Here is a 17,373-nt window from a genome sequence, read left to right as displayed (position 1 = left end):
ACTACGCTACATCCTAGCTCTTTTTATTTTTTCTTGAGAGACAGGGTCTCACTAAGTTACTTAGAACCTCAATAAATTGCTGAGACTGGCTTTAAACTTTCGGTCCTCCTGCCTCACTCTCTCAAGCCACTGGGATTAGTTATATGCCAACACACCTGGCTCTCTTACTGATTTATTTAATACCCTGGGGATCAGAAAATATACTTGATGTTTTTAAAAAACTTATTGAGATTTGGTTTCTGGTTCAGCATACAGTATCTGGTTGAATTTTCTATGTATACTTGTAAAGAATTGTTTTGCTATTGTTGAGTAGACTTTCTATAAATGCCTTTTAGGTCAAGTTAGGTTGGTAGTGTTTAAATCTCTCTACTGATTTTCTGTCAACTTGTTCTATCACTTACTGAGAATAGTATTTGAAACCTTTAGCTATAATTGTAGATTTTTCTTTTTCTTCTTTTGGTTTGTCAATTTGTTTCACTCAGAGTTCTGAAACTCACATAAATACAAGGTACAGATACATATAGGCTTGATATGTCTGTATAATGAATTGACTCAATTATTAATAAATTTCACTCTTTATGCCTGATACTATTCCTTATTTTGCCTCCTTTGTCAGAAATTGATATAGCAATATTACTTCCTTTTTGTTTTTGTTGTTGCTGCAATAATGGGGATCAAACCCAGGGTCTTAAGACTACTATGCTTGTACTCTACCACTGAACTATATATAGCTTCTGAGCTATGTCCCCAGCCCCTCCTACTGTGTTTTAATTAGTATTTGTGTAGCATAACTCTTTTTTTTTTTTTTTTTTTTTTTTTTTTTTTTAGTTATACATGACAGTACAATGTATTTTGGTATGGTATACATACTAGAGTATAATTTATTCTATTTAGGTTCCAATTCTTGTGGAATTGATGTACATGATGTGAGTTACTGATTCTTTTTCCATATTTTTACTTTCAACTTTATGTTTATATTTTATATGGACTAATTTGGTTTATTTTTGTGGATTACTTTTAGATAGCTCATAGTAATGTCTTCATTTGGGAGGCTGAAGCAGGAAGATCACAAGTTCAAGGCCAGCCTCAGCAACTTAGTGAGACTAAGTTATTAATAACTTAGGGCTGCAGATGTAGTTCAGTGGTAGACCAACACTGGGTTCAATCTCCACTATCTTTAAAAAAAAAAAAAAAAAAAAGTAGAATCTTATTAATCCAGTCTGACAATCTCTGCTTTTTTCTTTTCCTTTTTTTGGAAATGCCAGAGATTGAACTCAGGGGCACTCAACCACTGAGCCACATCCCCAGTCCCCAGCCCTATTTTGTATTTTATTTAGATATAGGCTCTCATGTAGTTGCTTAGCACCTCACTTTTGCTGAGGTTGTCTTTGAATCTTCCTGCCTCAGCCTCCCAAGCAGCTGAGATTACAGTCATGCACCACCACACCCTGCAATCTATACTTTTTAATTGGAGTGTTACACTTAATTTATTTACAATATAACTGAGTTAAAATTGACCCTCCCACTTTTTTCCCTATTTCTCCTGTATTTCTCATTGATTTTTTGTGGGTTTTTTTTTTTTTTTTTCTTAAATGATTTCCATTTTATGTCCACTCTCTTTTTTTAATTATACTTCTTCATTTTATTTTTTTAGTTACTGCTCTAGGGTTTATAGTATACTTTTTTTTTCTTCTTCTTCAGTACTAGGAATTGGACTCACAGTCTTGCACATGCTTGGTAAGCATTCTACCACTGAGCTACATACATCCAGCTCTTTTTAAAATTTTCTTGTTGCTGTTTGACCTGATTGAATTAGGCTCTACATGTATGTAGTCCCTTATTTACCAACAGCTCCAAGGGAAACACAGTGCAAAATTCAGAAAGTTTTTCTCTGCTTATCTGCCTCCTCTCTGATTATCTGTGTCACAGATTTCAGCTTGCCCTCTCTCCAAACTCTGTATGCCTCTCTAACCCAGCCAAACCTTCATACTTACCTTGTTTTCTTTTTCTCAGAATTTCTGTCCTGTACTGTCTGCTGTCTAGTGTCTAAAAACAATTGGTTTGTTCCTGGTTTTCAATTACTCCAGTATGACTGCAAGTGGAACTCCTGAACTATTTTAAAGTATTATAATATTCTCTGAATTACCAGCTGAATTTTTTAAAATTTCACACTTTTAGAGAACTGGCCCTTGTGTTAACTATTTATTTTGTCTTTTCCTACTTTGTTCTCTTTCTTCCTCTTTTTCTAGTTTCTACTAGAGAAAATATTGAATGTATATTAGAAACTATACACACACATGTACACAGTAGTGAGTTGGTTTTTTTTTTCTTTTTTTTTTTTTTTTTTTTGCGATGCTGGGGATTGAACCCAGGGCCTTGTGCATGCCAGGCAAGCACTCTACCAACTGAGCTCTCTCACCAGCCCAGTAGTGAGTATTTTTATATTTTATTTTAAGACATGACCTCACTAAATTACCCAGTCTGACTTTGAACTTGCAGTCATCCTGCCTCTGAGTAGCTTGAGATTATATGTGTGTGTCACCATGCCCAGCTATTTTTTTAAAAATATTTTTAGTTATAGGTGGACACAATACCTTTATTTTATTTTTATGTGGTGCTGAAGATCTAACCTAGGGTCTCACGCATGCTAGGCAAGCACTCTACCATTGAGCCACAAACCCAGACCCCAGCTATTTTTATATATTTTAAAAGGTAATTCACTAAAAAATATTTCCTTTTCCCACTTTTTCCTTCTATTATTGGACCCAAGTTCCATCCTTTTTTTGGGGGGGAGGGGTTCTGGGGATCGAACCCAGGACCTTGTGCTTACAAGGCAAGCACTCTACTGACTGAGCTATCTCCCCAGCCTCCCAAGTTCCATCCTTAGCATTGATTATTTTAAAAGGCTTGACCCTCCAGTCTTTCAAAACAGCAAGGGGAGCACCAGGCATGATGACATCTGCCTGTAATCCCAGTGATTCAGGAGTCTGAGGCAGGAGGATTCCAAGTTCAAGGCCGACCTCAGGAACTTAATGAGACCCTGTCTCAAAATAAATAATAATAAAATTGACCAGGGATGTAGCTCGGTGGTAGAGCACCCCTAGGTCCCTGGGTTTAACCCCAGTACAAAAAAAACATTTTTTCCCAAAGATAATTGAAAAATAGTCTCTACTGTTCTGTCCTTTCAACTGTCACTTTTTTCTTTTCTTGGTACTTGGGACTGAATTCAGGGGTATTTTACTACTGAGTTACTCCCCCAACCCGTTTTACTTTTTGTTTCAAAACAGGGTTATGAAGTTTCTTAGGGCCACAGTAAGTTGCTGAGGCTTACGATCTACCTGTCTCAGCCTCCCAAGTCTCTGGGATTAGAGACATGTGCCACCACTCACTATGCCTCTTTTAGGCCATGTCCATGAGGACATGACCAAGCGTTGTGCTGTATAAGAGAAGAGTAAGAAGACAGCATCTAAAGGCAGTTAATAATCTCCTCTGGGTACTAGTGAGTCTTGGAGCTCACAGATCTAATTGTTTCTTTTTGTCTTCTGAGATGCAAATCTTTTGGTTGCTATGTGTGTACAAGTGCTAAAAATAGCTTAGCAAGACTTTGAACCTGCTTGCTGAAAGATCACCATGTGTGTCTGCTTAGATTGTTTTGGACAGTTATCTAATGAATATACTGCAAAGTTGAGCTGAATTTAAGCTGTTAAAATTTGTCTCTAAATTGAACCCACCTCAGAAGGGAGTTTCAGAATGCATCAAACCTTATTTCTGAGAAAGTGAATCAATAGTTTGTGTATTCGGGGAGTTAAGTGACATTCTTTCCCATCTTTTGTTCATCCTTTGTACAAGACTTTTTTATTTTTTTTTCCCAGTGTCAGGATTTAGCCCAATCTGTCCTTCAGGTGATTGGCCCTGATGGTCCTTCTTACACCTGTCTCAAAGGTCCTGCTATATTAAGTGGAGAATTTCGCACTAGATTTACTTTCCACAGTAGTAGTATAAAGTGGAAGAGGTAGACAAGAGACCTTGGCTTCCTTATTTGTCCCTGTCTTAAGAGTTGTGGCACTATTTCATCCTAGCAGCCCATTCACTGGTCAGTTATGCAGCTGACTTGCAAACCATGTGTAGTGCTGCTGGTGTGCTTACATCTTTCATGCCTATTGATGGTGATTTATTTTCACTCCCCCAATCACCCTGTTCATGGTGATTTATATTGCTTCATAAAGGCAATATTTGACTCTGAGTACTTAGAGATCTGTCAGGGTGCTGAGAACAGTGCTGAGTGTTAGACTGTCAGGGTCTAATTCTAATCTTACCATGTGACCTTGATGAGAGATTCCTTTCCTTTTTGGTTGACCCTGTGTTACTGAATTAGTCCACAATGTTAAGTGTTTACTCCTTCTTAGGACTCTGTTAGGCATTATGAAAAATCTATAATGTAACACTGGGTCCTTTCCTTTAGGGTGATAAGCATCTAACTATGACAAATTTCAGTGAGGAAATCAGTAGTAGTAGTTTCTCCAGAAGAGAGTCTGCCTACACCTGCTAATACACAAGCTCTAAGGTAGTAGGTTCTTTTCTCCACAGTAAATCCCTCAATGGAAAGCCTGTAGAATACAGATTTCCTTCAGAAAGGAGGTGGGAGAGTTTGTTTGTTTGTGGCAGGGGTTGACCGAGAAGCTATAGAAATAGACCAGTTTTCCCAATTTCAGGTCCTAAAAAAATAGTCATGGGGTCATATCAGGGTGAAAGAAAATAATAATAGTAACAGCTACAGTTCTTAAACGCTTTCTGTGTATCAAGCACTACACTTAGCACCTTGTGTTCATTGCTTAGTTTAGTCCTCAGGACCAACTCTATATGATTTAAAATATTGTTATTCCCATTTTTAAAGATAAGGAAACAGACTTACCCAGCTACAACCTGCTGGTAAGTGGTGAAGATGGGATATAAGTCCAGGCAGAGTAGCTCTTAAACTGTACTTTTTTCCTCCTCCACCCTCTCTTCCTCCCTTCCTCCTTTCCTTCCTTCCTTCCTTTCTTTCTGGAACTCAAGGACACTTTACTACTAAGCTACATTCCCAGTTCTTTTTATTTTGTATTTTGAAGTGGAATTTCACTAAGTTATGAGGGTCTCATTAAGTTGCCCAGGCTGACCTCAGATTTGCAATCCTCCTGCCTCGGCCTCACAAGTCATTGGGATTATAGGCATGTGTCACCACACCTAGCTAGATCCATACTCTTAACCACTATGCTTTCTTGGAAATACTAGCTATTGGGTGAAACTCTTATTTCTGCACCCAGATACAACTAGACCCAGTAGCCAGGGTCTTGCTTACAGAACATCTTTGCAGTGCTTCTTATTTAGCTATAGTCCTGAATTTGGAATAGTAAATATGGATTATGGAAAAAACAATTGGCTTTTTGCTTCTCTGTGATCAGAATTCCTCTTCCAAGCTGTCTGGCACCTGACTACCACTTAATTTAGTTGCAATAATACCACTGAGAGGCTGTCCTTAGGCTGGTGAAATTGCAAGGTTAGATACAGTCCTTTATTGCTTTCTGTGAGAAAAGAGGGTTGTTCTCATTGCGAGACATATAACCACTTCTGGGGAAGGTCCGGATTTAGGAAAGTAGAGGAAGGGTGGGAGGCTCAATTCAGTATTTTCAGAGGAAATAAAAGATCAGACCTTCTATTTTTCTTTCAGTCTCTTGCAAAAGTATAGACTAGTTCAGCCCTATAACAAATTCAGAGAAGTAATGACCCTAAGTAGGTCATTCTCATTTTTATAGGAAAAAAGGTATCTTCCTTTAAGTTGGAGGAAGTTTACTGGGTATTAAAAGAAAAAAGACTATCTTTCCTTGCTAAGAAATTGTGGATATATTTGACTTGTTATATTGTTTCTCTGCAGATAATTAGAAAACCTCAGTGCATTTACCATAAAAACTGCCTGCAGCTACTTGGACCTTCCTCTTTTTTCTAGCAGTTCATTTGGCTGCAGGCTAGTGGATTAGCCACTGACAATTTGTGAAGACCTATTGTGTACTCAGCACTGTTTCTTTTAGAGATGGGACATTATGCTATGACCAAGAGGTCAAAGTAGTGAATATTTGGGGGGCGTGGGCTAGAGAGCAATCTTGAATATTCAGACCTTATTTGTATGGGTGCCGGGATAGTTACATCCCAAATCCTGAACCATTATAAGGAAAGAAATTTCCCAACTTGCCTTAGATCAGATTCTTTCATTATGTCTCTGTCATCACTTGTAGAACATGCAGTATCTGCTTAGGCCCCTCTAACTGTTAGGAGAGAGAAGCAAGGACATAGTCCAGACTTACACCTGGTAATTCTTTTGTTTGAGGTTTCAGAGTTGATCATCCTTCAGTTGATTCATCTTCAGTGGGAGAAACAAAGATTATCATGAAAATTTTCTAAAAAGTCTTTTTATCTTTTATCCCTCCTAATTCCCTTTAAACTCCTATTTCTGTGTCAAACCATCCAGACATAAATTTTTCTATGATTAGGGTTTTGACAGGGTTCAAACAGAACTGCTTGAAAGTAGAACAGAATGATTACAGTCTCTTCAGGAAAATGGAAGGTTGGCCTTGAGGTATAAGCATTCATTATGGAAGAAATTTATTAAATCCTTTTAACACTCACCTCAAGTATGAAATCCAGGATGACTGAGGCCTAAAAAGCTCAACTGAAAATTTATGACCCTTGAATTTCAAGCTTCTAAATGAGTATTGTGCTGGGCTTCTAAATGAGTATTGTGCTGGGCGTGGTTGTATTTGCCTGTAATTCCAGCTATTTGGGAGACTGAGGCGGGAAGATTGCAAATTGACAGCCAACCATAGCCATTTAGTGAAACTATTTCAAAAATAAAATTTTAAAAAAGGCTGAGGGGGTAGAATGCTTGCCTAGTATGTGCAGAGACCCTGGGTTCATTCCTCAGTGAGATTTGGGAATTTTAAATTAAAAAAAGGACTAGGGGTGCAGTTCAATGATAGAGTACTTTCCTGGCATGTACAGGGCCCTGGGTTCAATCCCCAACATTGCAAAAAATAAAAAACAAGTCAGTATTGCACAATCAAAATAGCAACCCCAATCAGATTTTGCTAATTATCAGTTTTAAAGTTTTATTGGTAGTTCACCAACTATCAGCAGGGTCGAGTGGGTCTTCAGTGGCTACTGGTAGAAATTAACAAGCCCTGGAACTCTGAGAACTCATCATTAAAGCTCATACATGACAGGTCTTCTCCATGTAACCTTCCCAGCTCCCCACAGATTAGACTTCCTATTTCTTAGGAGGAGTGAGTTTGAATTCCTTGAATCTTTGTTCTCTAAAAAACACCTTTAAGGGCCGGGAACATAGCTCAGTTGGTAGAGTGTTTGCCTCACAAGCACAAGGTCCTGGGTTCAAATCCCGACCACTGCAAAAAAACAAACAAACAAAAAAAAAAACACCTTTAATCTATAAACCCAGGAACATGTTCCAGAACATTCCCCAGATTAGACTAGCTTGCCTGCTAGTACAAATAGAACACTGAATTGGTGTCTAATCCTGTTTTGTGATTTTGGGAAATTTATATTTCTAGACATCAATTTCTTCTTCTGTGAAATGAAGGCCATGAATTAGTATGTAATTTCAAAGGTTCCTTCTGGAACTATTATTTCTGTTGTTCTGTCCCTATGGTAACACTTTGGCATAAAGAAGTGTAGCTGCATTCCATGTCATTGTCCTTATAAGATAGGAAAACTACAGGTTCTCCTGGCCACTACTTAACCAGCTGATTCTTCTTATTTGAATATATCAAATACTTCCTATATCAAATACTTCTCTATTTTTCTTTTTTCTTCTCCCTATTCATTTGTTTTCTTCTCAATAGCCTTTTTCATTTGGTACCTTCTATTTGTTAGATCCTACCATTTATATTTTTACATTTATTTTATATCTCTAATCTTTATAATGTTCTAAGAAAATATTATGACTATTTCATGGTTAAGGAAACTAAAAATCAGATCGAGATTTGAGTCCAGGTTTCTGATCTGTTAGTCTCTTTTCATTACCTCTCACTGCCATCTTCATGGGCCTATGTGTATTTCTTATTCTATAAGAAGTTTTGTTAAGCTTTTCTATTACTATTTGTGGTCTTACCCTCATTTGGCAGCCTAGCTTCTAGGGCAGACAATACATGTTGCCCTGGTTGGGAAATAAGTCATACTTTAGATGTCAGTTTAAATTGAGAGAAGATATGAAAAAGTTTGCTGACAGGACACATCCTATTACTTAGTTGTCCTTCTTTGCTGGGAATTCAGGCCAACAGATTTGAGACTGAGCAGTTTTTCAGGCCCAGGGCAAAGCCTTCTGGCATCAAGATTGGATAGCCATCACCAGAAACTTTTCAACTTGGGAATTCTCATTTGCTGCTATCTTCAGGCTAGAAGTTATTTCCTGTTTCAAAGGCCCTGCTTTGGAGAAAAAAAAAAAAAATTAAGAAAGATTGTGGGGAGTTGGGTGGCTGGTGGCACATACCCATAATCCCAGATATTCAGGAGACTGAGGCATTAAGATTACAAGTTTGAAGTCAATTGGGCAATTTAGTGAGACCTTGTATTGAAATAAAATTTTAAAAAGGACTGAGGGTAGAACTCGGTGCTAGAGCACTTTGCCAAACACGTTCAAGACCCTAAGTGAAATTTCCAATCACACACACACACACACACACACACACACATACACACACAAATTTTAATTAAATAAATACATAAAGTGGTACACTGGCTACTGAATAGTCAGTGAAGAATGCCTATTGAATATGCTTAGGGAAAGGAGTGTGTGTGTCTTAAACCTCATCAACAATTTTGCGTTAACCTAATGCACTAGAATATCATCTACTTCCCAACATTGATGATATCTTGACCCAGATGTGGCTGAGAACTTCACAATCTGTATCTTGTGAAGTCAGGCCTTTATGAGCCTTTCTGCTTGTTTTTCTTTTATATAACTGTCCCTTGCATTACCAAAGTTGTAAAAGTTATCAGCGCATACCGGGCACTTTGTCTTCTGCACTGCTAGTTATACTTAGGGCATTGTGGTCCTTACTGGAGGCTTCCTTTCACATCAAATAGAAAAATGTTTGCTCTTCACTGGAATCTGCCATTGGTTAAGTGAAGATGTGTGAGGCCCTAGCTCCTGGCTTATGATTAGAACTATCTGGAGACAATCAGAATTTTCCAACACCATTAGTAATTATAAAATTAGAACCATTTATTGGCTATTTGTTATGTGCCAGGCATTGAACAATCATTATCACATTCATCTTCACATCAGCCTTATAAGGTAGTGCTGTCCCCTTTTACAGATAAAAAAGAACTGAGACTCAAAAAATAAAGAAAATTATATAAATTTACATAGTTAATAAGTGCTTGCCCCATATGCACAAGACCCTGGGTTCAGTCCCCTGTAGTACACACACACACACACACACACACACACACACACACACACACACAGTGGGACTCCCAGTTTAGTTTGTTTCCTTCCTCTCTCTCTTTCTCTCTCTCTCTTTCTCTCTCTCTGTCTCTCTTTTCTTGGTACTGGAGATAGAACCTAGGGATGCTTTACCACTGAATCATATCCCCAGTCCTTTTTTTAAACTTTGAGACAAACTTGAGTCTTGAACCTCTCAAGTTGTTAAAATTACAGGCATATGCTATTCCTGGCTCAAGTTAGATTTTTTTCTATCAGGCCTTTACCAGGACCCAAGTTCCTGCCCACTGAGGGTCATAGGTGGGGATATAAGCATTCCTTAAAGATTATATCTTGTAGGTGATTTCTGACTTTGAAGCCATTTGAACTGAGGTAGTGGCCTTAGTTCTAGGAATCCCATAAGCCCAACAGCTGAAAAAAGAGGGTTTGTTTGTGCTTGGGGACTAGACTGTTACCCAATGAATTGGGAAGGGATCTCAACCTGATAGGGGCCACTGGAGTTACCAGGAAACCTGATCCTGAGTCTGTAAATTATGGTAAAGTCTAAAGCCTTTTTTCTTTTTCTTTTTCTTGCCCTGCCCCAGGGATTGAACCCAGGTGCATTTTATCACTGAGCTACATCCCCAGCCCTTTTTATTTTTTATTTTTAGACAGGGTCTTGCAAAGTTGCTTAGGGGCCTCAGCCTCCCAAGTTGCTAGAATTACAGGCCCCTCTAAAGCCTAAGGCCTTTAAGCACAGGGGCTCTGAGAGATTGCTCTTGCCACACCCTAGGCCAGTGTTGAAGCTCAAATGGGACATATTCCTAAAGTAAAGCAAAGTCCCAGACTTGGCAAGTGCTCTGAAGTGCTGAATGGGCTGAGGCCCAGACCTGAGCTTATATAGAGTTTGTTCTTCTCTTGGGAGTAAAAGAGAGGTGATGAGGTCAGGAGACAGTAGAGGCTAGGTGAGCAAACAGGCAACTTTTTGCTAGGTAAAAGAGAAAGAAAGGAAAGAAGCCCACAAGAAATGCCAGGGAACGTGAAGACAGCAATGGGCAACATCCAGATAAGAGAGGAGCCAAAATCATGTACTACTGACTGATCCAGCGCGGCCCCTGGTTTCCATCTAAAGAACTAGTAGCTCAGGAACTGTCTCTGCTGTCAACAAACTGAACTATGCTATACTCTGAAAAGCCAGCTTTACTGAGAAAGGAAAAATCCCTGTTAAGCAAGACCTTAGACTTCCCATTCTTCCCTTGCAAGAGGAGAATGCCCAGGTGATCAAGGGAGTCTTGGAGGCCTTGGATTCTTGGGGTATAGTAAGGAGGTAGAGACATCTTTTAACATACTACACCTTTTTCTCAGAAATTGGTTTTGACATGGTTTTTGTCTTTTAGAATCTCACACCTTTCAAGGAAAGTCAAGCCTAAGTTGCTGGGTCATAGGCATTGCTGAGGTTGCCTATATTTCAGGGCTTAGGAAAATATTTATTACTTTATTTTGCCTGGTTCTTGGGGGATGTTTCCATTGCGGAGGAAATTTTACCTTTTTCTGGGTTTGAGCTATTCACTTCTGAGCCAAGACCTTGGCTGTAGATATTCCAGCCACATTTTAGCCACAAGTATAGCCTATGTTCTTGGGAAGACTGGATTATTTGTGGATGACTACCGTTGCTGGGCACTGGTTTATCTACCTACAGAGCTGACAAATGGAATTAGAAGCAAAGGAACCAGCTTGTATTAGGGGCTGTGAGAAAGAGCAAACAAAATTATTTTATGGAGCTGGGGTGTCTTGAAGGAAGAAAATTTGGGCTGTGTCCTAGCTGTCCCTTCCTTCTGAACTCAGAGAACTCTCCCCTAGGGACATAAGATTTTCCAGTGCTCTCCAGCTCATCTCTTTCCTCATGAATTCTTGACAGACAGAAGGGTTTGGTACCAAGTCAAGTCTGCTCTGGCACAAATTTAGAGTGGTAAGGGGAACAGTCAGAGTTAACTGTACTTCTGACCTGTCCTGACTCTAGCTTATTATCTGCAGTCCTGCAGAGCTAAGTGTCCCTCATCACTCATTCCCTCTCCTCATGCTCCCTATTGAGCAGAGAGCTCTCCATGATGTCATAGGCTTCCCTACAGGCCATGTAACTACCCTTAGATTATCAGAGTGAACAGTCATTCCCTCTCCTGGTAATTCCTTTCTGCTTAACTCAGTTCTGCTAACTTGATGTAGTGCCTCTCCCCTGACAGTCCTTGCCTTTATTTGATGGTCTTATAAGTTGAAGTCATATCAAGCCTGGCTACAGTACTCCCTTCCTTCCTAACCAGTGGTACCCAAGGTTCCCAGAGTCAGTGGAAGTTTGAATCCTCCCCACAAGATAAAGTCAGAGAGGTGTTGTTTGAAGAGAGAGATCTCTCATCAGAACAAAAACTGTAGCTTAGTCTTGAAAGTATGCCCTGTACCCAAAGACTTGGTTGTCCTAAAGTTTTATCTACACAATGGGTAGGAAGGCTGAGTTGGCATCGAGAGATGAAAACAAGTGGCATATGGTGCTAAGGAACATCCCAGGACTAAAGAAATGTGGTTCTCAGAAAGGGAGAAGCAAGAAGACATTGACAAAATCTGACATTGACAACTTGGCCAGAGAAAACTTCAGGACAGGAATGAGAACACAATTATGGTATCAGGGATATGAGTGGCCTCAGGCACTCACTGTTCTGTCACTTCTTCTCATGCTCTTTTCACATACTCAGAGTAAACAGCCGTGGTGGCCAGACTAGGTTGGTCCGGAAAGGAGGGGAATGGAAGAGATTAGGAAGTAATGTACCCTATGGCCTGTCATTTTTATGGATGATAAGCAGTGAGCCAGGGTCTTTTGGTGGTATCACCCTAGACTGATTCCAACCCAATAAGCTAGTAATGTGGGGCTAAGGTCCATGATTTACATGGTCTCTACTCTACTCTTGACCTCCCTCAGGTGCTCGAAGTGGTACGAGCCAACTATGACACACTCACACTGAAGCTGCAGGATGGCCTGGACCAGTATGAGCGCTACTCAGAGCAACATAAGGAGGCTGCCTTCTTCAAAGAGCTGGTGAGTACCCTGCCTTTGGATCTGCCTGTGTCTCTTGGGGGCCTATTCCCAGCCACTGGGTTCTACCGTGCAGGTGGACATCTAGGGAGCAACTGCAGTTTGCCACAGGCTAATAAAATACAACTAGAAGGGTCTGCTGGGATCTCTACCAAAACAGTTCAGGAGGAGGCAGTGAGAGAAGAAAATATTCCCAGTGCAGCATTGCCCACCTCCTCTGCAGCCATGGAGACAGCCCTTGCATAGCTCCAACTGGGCCTGGGGTTTGACGTGTGTTCCCAGTGGCAGCTCTGGCTCATTGCTCCTTATTGTGTCCTCTGAGCAACTAATAAGAATAATGAGAATCCATTATTCACTTCTTCCTAAATTGCTAACTGGTTCCTAGTCTGAGTGCCCTCCTAATATAGTTCTCTAGTTTTTACTCCCTGCACCCACTCCCACTCTCTAATCACTCAGCTTCCTACAGTCCCCACCCTTAGCTAACCAGAACCAGTAAGCATTTGCTCTGCCTCCTACACCACCTTCCACTCAGCATCTCCACAGAACTGATCTCTCCCTCTTGATTGTCCCTTTCCTGCCCTGTGCTCAGAGCTTCTCTCAAGAAAAATTTGGCCTCCCTATAGTCCTGCCACCCCAACTGCTTGATTTACATAAACATTCTGGCTGGGGACTGAGACTAGGACACAGAGGCCTCTGTACTCACTTCCCATGTCCTTAGACTTCCCTCTGCTGGAGTTTAACTTCCATCAGCCCTGCTTTTACTTCCCCATACCATGTCTGCAGTGAAGGTGCTAGATTTTAGATCATATGTCTTGGGCTAAACATAGTCCAAATCTGACCCTGACATGACTTCCTCAGGATTTCTCTGGGGTGAATTAGTTGGGAACAGGGAAGCCATTAGTGTAGAAGATAGCAAGTAGAGTATTTTTATGTGGTAGTTGATGAGTCTTTATGTCTATGTGGGGTAATACTAGGGGCCAGCAATTAATAAAGAGCAAACTAATGGGAGATGAAAAAGATTGTGAAGGAGAATTAAAGAAGCTATGTCTTGAGGCTCTTTGGTGGTAGCCTCTGCCTTACTGAGCTCTCCTGTCTGCACCTCTGGCACAGGGACACAAAGTGGGTCTGGTCCAGCTGGGAGTTAATGAACTTGAGTTTGTTACTATTTGCCATGCTGCTCTTTCTTTTGTTTCCTACCTGACAACTTTATTAACTTTTCTGTAGCAAAGCAGACTTTAGGGCTCAGGACACACACTTTTTCCTCCCCAAACCCTTTTGTTTCTCATACAGTATACACATGGATGAACCTTCTCCAAGAGTCTGCTGGATTCCTTGTGGGATCTCATGTTAGGGAGTTTAGCCCTCTTAGCTGTTCTCCACAGGTCTTTTCCCTGCTGGTATGGTCAATACTTCCATGGCCCTGTGCCACAGGCACTGCCCTCTACTGTTTATAACTGATTGTGTCCTGTTTTCTCTCTTTCTGTGCCTTCCCACCTTGCCCTACCCTTTCCCAGGTTCGATCTATTAGCACCAACGTCCGGAGAAACCTGGCCTTCCACACACTCAGCCAGGAGGTCCTGCTAAAGGAATTCTCCACTATCTCCTGAGGCCATGCCCACCTGACAGCCACTGATTGCCCTTACTCATGAGGCTCCTGAGCTGGAGGGGCGCAAGGGGAGAGGGGGCTGCCTCCAAGGTTGGAGAGAAACAGATACTGAGTTCTCCTGGTGAAGGCCACCCTTCAATTGGACAGCAAGGGCAAGCCAGGGAGGATCTTATTTGGGGAGGAATGGGTGGGTAAAAGGAGAGGCATCCAAAAATGTGGGGACTTCCAGGGTGGGCTCCCTGGACACTCCCTCACATTTCCAATTAACTTTACAAGTTGTGACTTCTGACTGATCTTCAGAAGCTGATGGGGCAAATTTCAGGTGAGGCCAGGACCCTGAAAGTCAATTGCTTTTCCTTGGCTTCTGAAAATAGATCAACTTTCACACACACCTGGAGCCAAATCCTGTTCTCTTTAAGCTTGGAGTTGAGCTGGGTTTGACATCTGTGTACCTGACCCTGCTAGCACTCTGTCCAGTCATTAGGATCCTTAGGTCAGGCTTAGGATAGGATAGGAGTGGGACACAATTTTTTTTTTTAATTCAAAGTTGATTCCTCCAAGAAACTGGAGATTGGGAGATTGGAATCCACCCAGTGTTCACTGTCCAGCGGCCACTTTCCAGATTTTAGTTTTGGCATCAGAAATACCTGTTAGCTTTTCCCTGCCTTCCAACCCATCGACTCATCAGCATAACAGGCTTACAACCTTAGCTTTGCATTTTTAGTCTGATTTAAACTGTCTTCAGGGTGTGCGTAAAATAAACATTGACAGGTTTTCTGAAGCCCTCAAGGTGCCTACTTTGCTGGTTCCCTTTCCATCAGCTTCCCCATCTTCTCAGCCATCCCCTCCCACTGGGGGCCTCTCCTGCCTCTGCTGAGTTCCCCTCCACGTGTTCCACCCCCTCACCCTGCTGTTGTTTACACCCAGCCTGCTTGAGAATTTCCTCTAGAGAGGAATCTGTTCCTGCTATGGTCTGGTGCCTGGGAGGGAGAGAACCTGCTGGGAGCAGGGTGCCCTCCATCTGAAAAAGCCTAGGTGAGCATTGTGCATAGGGCCTTCATCTTATATATCCATATTCTAGGTGGGGCCACAGGCAACTCTCTTAATCTTTGGGAAGTCAACCTGTGGTTCTTCCTTTGGATAGCCTCCACAGGACCACTGTAGGCTTTTTTTTTTTTTTTTTAAACCCCACAGCTTCCTCCAAAATAGCTGCTGTTCTAAGACCCTCCCTTTCTAAAGCCCTCAGGATGGCAAGGAGCAAGCCGGCACAGAAATAATTGGAATAAGTGAAGGAATCCAGCTGTGAGAGTAGGTATGGGACCTCTCCAGCTGTTATCCATTTAGCCTTATATCTCTTTGGTATACTTGCCCTTCCTGGAAACCAGAGTTGTGTCTCCAAAATTGAGCAGATATGCATTAGTTGCAGAGAATGCACCAACAGACTCCCATGCCTAGACGTAGGTTCTTAAGAGATCATGGCTGGGTCTTCTCTGATCACTGATCACTAGATGGATAGCTCAGCCTGTGACATTAGTATTTTCCAAGGTTTATCACCCCCAGAGCAGCTGGACCTGGAGCTGGTGGCAAATTGAAGTTATTAAAAATTGACTTGTGTGGGACAATTTTCTTAGTGTCTTTTTCTGCCCCTTTACTTTCTGTGGCCCAAAGTCATTTCTCAAAGACAGAGTTAAGGTAATTTCCCAGGTATTGATCCCATCTGGCCAGGAGACTCCTGCCTATCCTTAGACTCTCCTCCTGGGTCTCATGGCCCTAGTAGAGGCTGGTTGAGCTCAGAGACTTGTAGCCTCCCATGCCCTCTGGGTGGAAGAAGGCAGAATACAATTCCCTTATCTCCAAACTTGTTGAGGTCAGTGAGCCCTTTGGTCTCCTTCTGGATTCCTGCCAGCCTGTCCTATAAAATGAGGAAAGGCAGATCTAGGACATGGGTCACTAGACAGAGGACTCCTTGCCTTCCGTTGTTAAGGTCCATCTCTTGACCTCATTTCTTCACTTGTACCTATTCCAAGAACACCAAACAGGAGTTCCCATCCTCTCCCAGAAATCAACCTCAAAGAGTTGCCCATGCCCAACCTCTGTGCCAGGTCTTTGGAGGCTTCTACAGTCAGAAGAGCCAGGACAGAGTATTGCTCCCAAAAGACAATTCCTGCTGGGTTGACTGAATTAAGTGGTTGGAAATTAAATCCAAATGAAGAGATTAAATGTTCTGGGTTCATTTTAGCTGAAGCTTTTGGTCTCAGCAGGCCATTCCTCAAGACCCACCAAACATCATCCACCCATTCTTATGGCATGTTTTGGGGGCAGGGGACAGTGTTCTTGGCTAGGAGCCCAGGCAATATCCTGGGGAAATTCAGGTACATCGAGTCTAAGGGTGCCCAGCTCTGTGTTGCCTCTACTTTCAGAAAAGAAGCTAATCTTAAGTGGAGAGGACTTCATAAAGGGGCATTTATTGTCCACTCTGTCCTTACCCAGATCCCCAAACCCTTTACTACATCCCCAAATCTACTGAAAAACAAGGAATCTAAGACAGGGTAGGTGACAAAAGAGAAAAGGGCAGAAAAGTTGAAAGGAAAAAAAGGAACAAAAGAGCAAGGAAGTCTGGAGAAACTGACCTGGTTCACAATTTTTCTTATCTTCATGGATGGCCAAGGGGGCCGGGGAAGAAGACCCCTGGGAGTGGATAGTACCCAGAGAGAGGGCCCTGGGTGAGAGTGGCGTCCTGCTGGAACTTGAGAGAAGAAAAAAATTGTCCGCAGCGCCTATATCAGAGACCAGGTGGACTTTTCTCTGCGTTTTCAGTCCACTTGAAGCAGGGAGAAGCCGGGTGGGGACTGGGGACTGACTGGAACTGGCAGGAGGAACAAACAAAATAGGGGCTGACGTGGAGACAGACGGAAGAGGGGACCCAGAGACAACCCAGGCTGACTCCACCAGACCGTTCTGATGGTGGGGGAAGAGAGTGCCTGAAAATTGCGGGTTTTCCTCACAGTGGGGTCTCTGGCCCCACTCTCTTCTGCACCCCACGACCCGTGGTTTGAGGTTTAGAGAGTGGTGTTGCTGGGAGATAGTCTCCCTTCCTGCACTTTCCAGTTCACCCTTTCACCGGAGCCTCCCCCGAGCTGGAGAGGGGTGGGGGGCGGAGGTAGGGGGAGCCAATCCCGGCAGCGCCAAAGAGGGGAGGCGGCAGTGACAGCC

General features: G+C 42.0%; 1 protein-coding gene and 1 long non-coding RNA gene across 2 annotated transcripts in view; one reads left to right on the top strand and one right to left on the bottom strand.

Annotated features, from left to right (window-relative positions):
• The window catches only part of Armh3 (armadillo like helical domain containing 3), a 195,373-nt gene extending 179,597 nt beyond the window's left edge, over positions 1-15,776 (top strand). Inside the window, 2 exon segments of the mRNA XM_047553500.1 lie at positions 12,441-12,557; positions 14,069-15,776. Coding sequence (XP_047409456.1) covers positions 12,441-12,557; positions 14,069-14,161 — 210 coding nt within the window. The 3' untranslated portion in view covers positions 14,162-15,776.
• The window catches only part of LOC124985121 (uncharacterized), a 48,023-nt gene extending 30,773 nt beyond the window's left edge, over positions 1-17,250 (bottom strand). Inside the window, exon 1 of the long non-coding RNA XR_007108807.1 lies at positions 16,791-17,250. This is a non-coding gene — a long non-coding RNA (uncharacterized LOC124985121). The remainder of the gene's footprint in view (positions 1-16,790) is intronic.
• Positions 17,251-17,373: the final 123 nt, after the last annotated feature.

The sequence above is a fragment of the Sciurus carolinensis genome, chromosome 5 (genome assembly GCF_902686445.1).
Source record: "Sciurus carolinensis chromosome 5, mSciCar1.2, whole genome shotgun sequence".
Lineage (NCBI taxonomy): Eukaryota > Metazoa > Chordata > Mammalia > Rodentia > Sciuridae > Sciurus > Sciurus carolinensis.
Note: the sequence above shows the minus strand (reverse complement) of the source record. Positions and strands in the feature narration are given on the sequence as shown.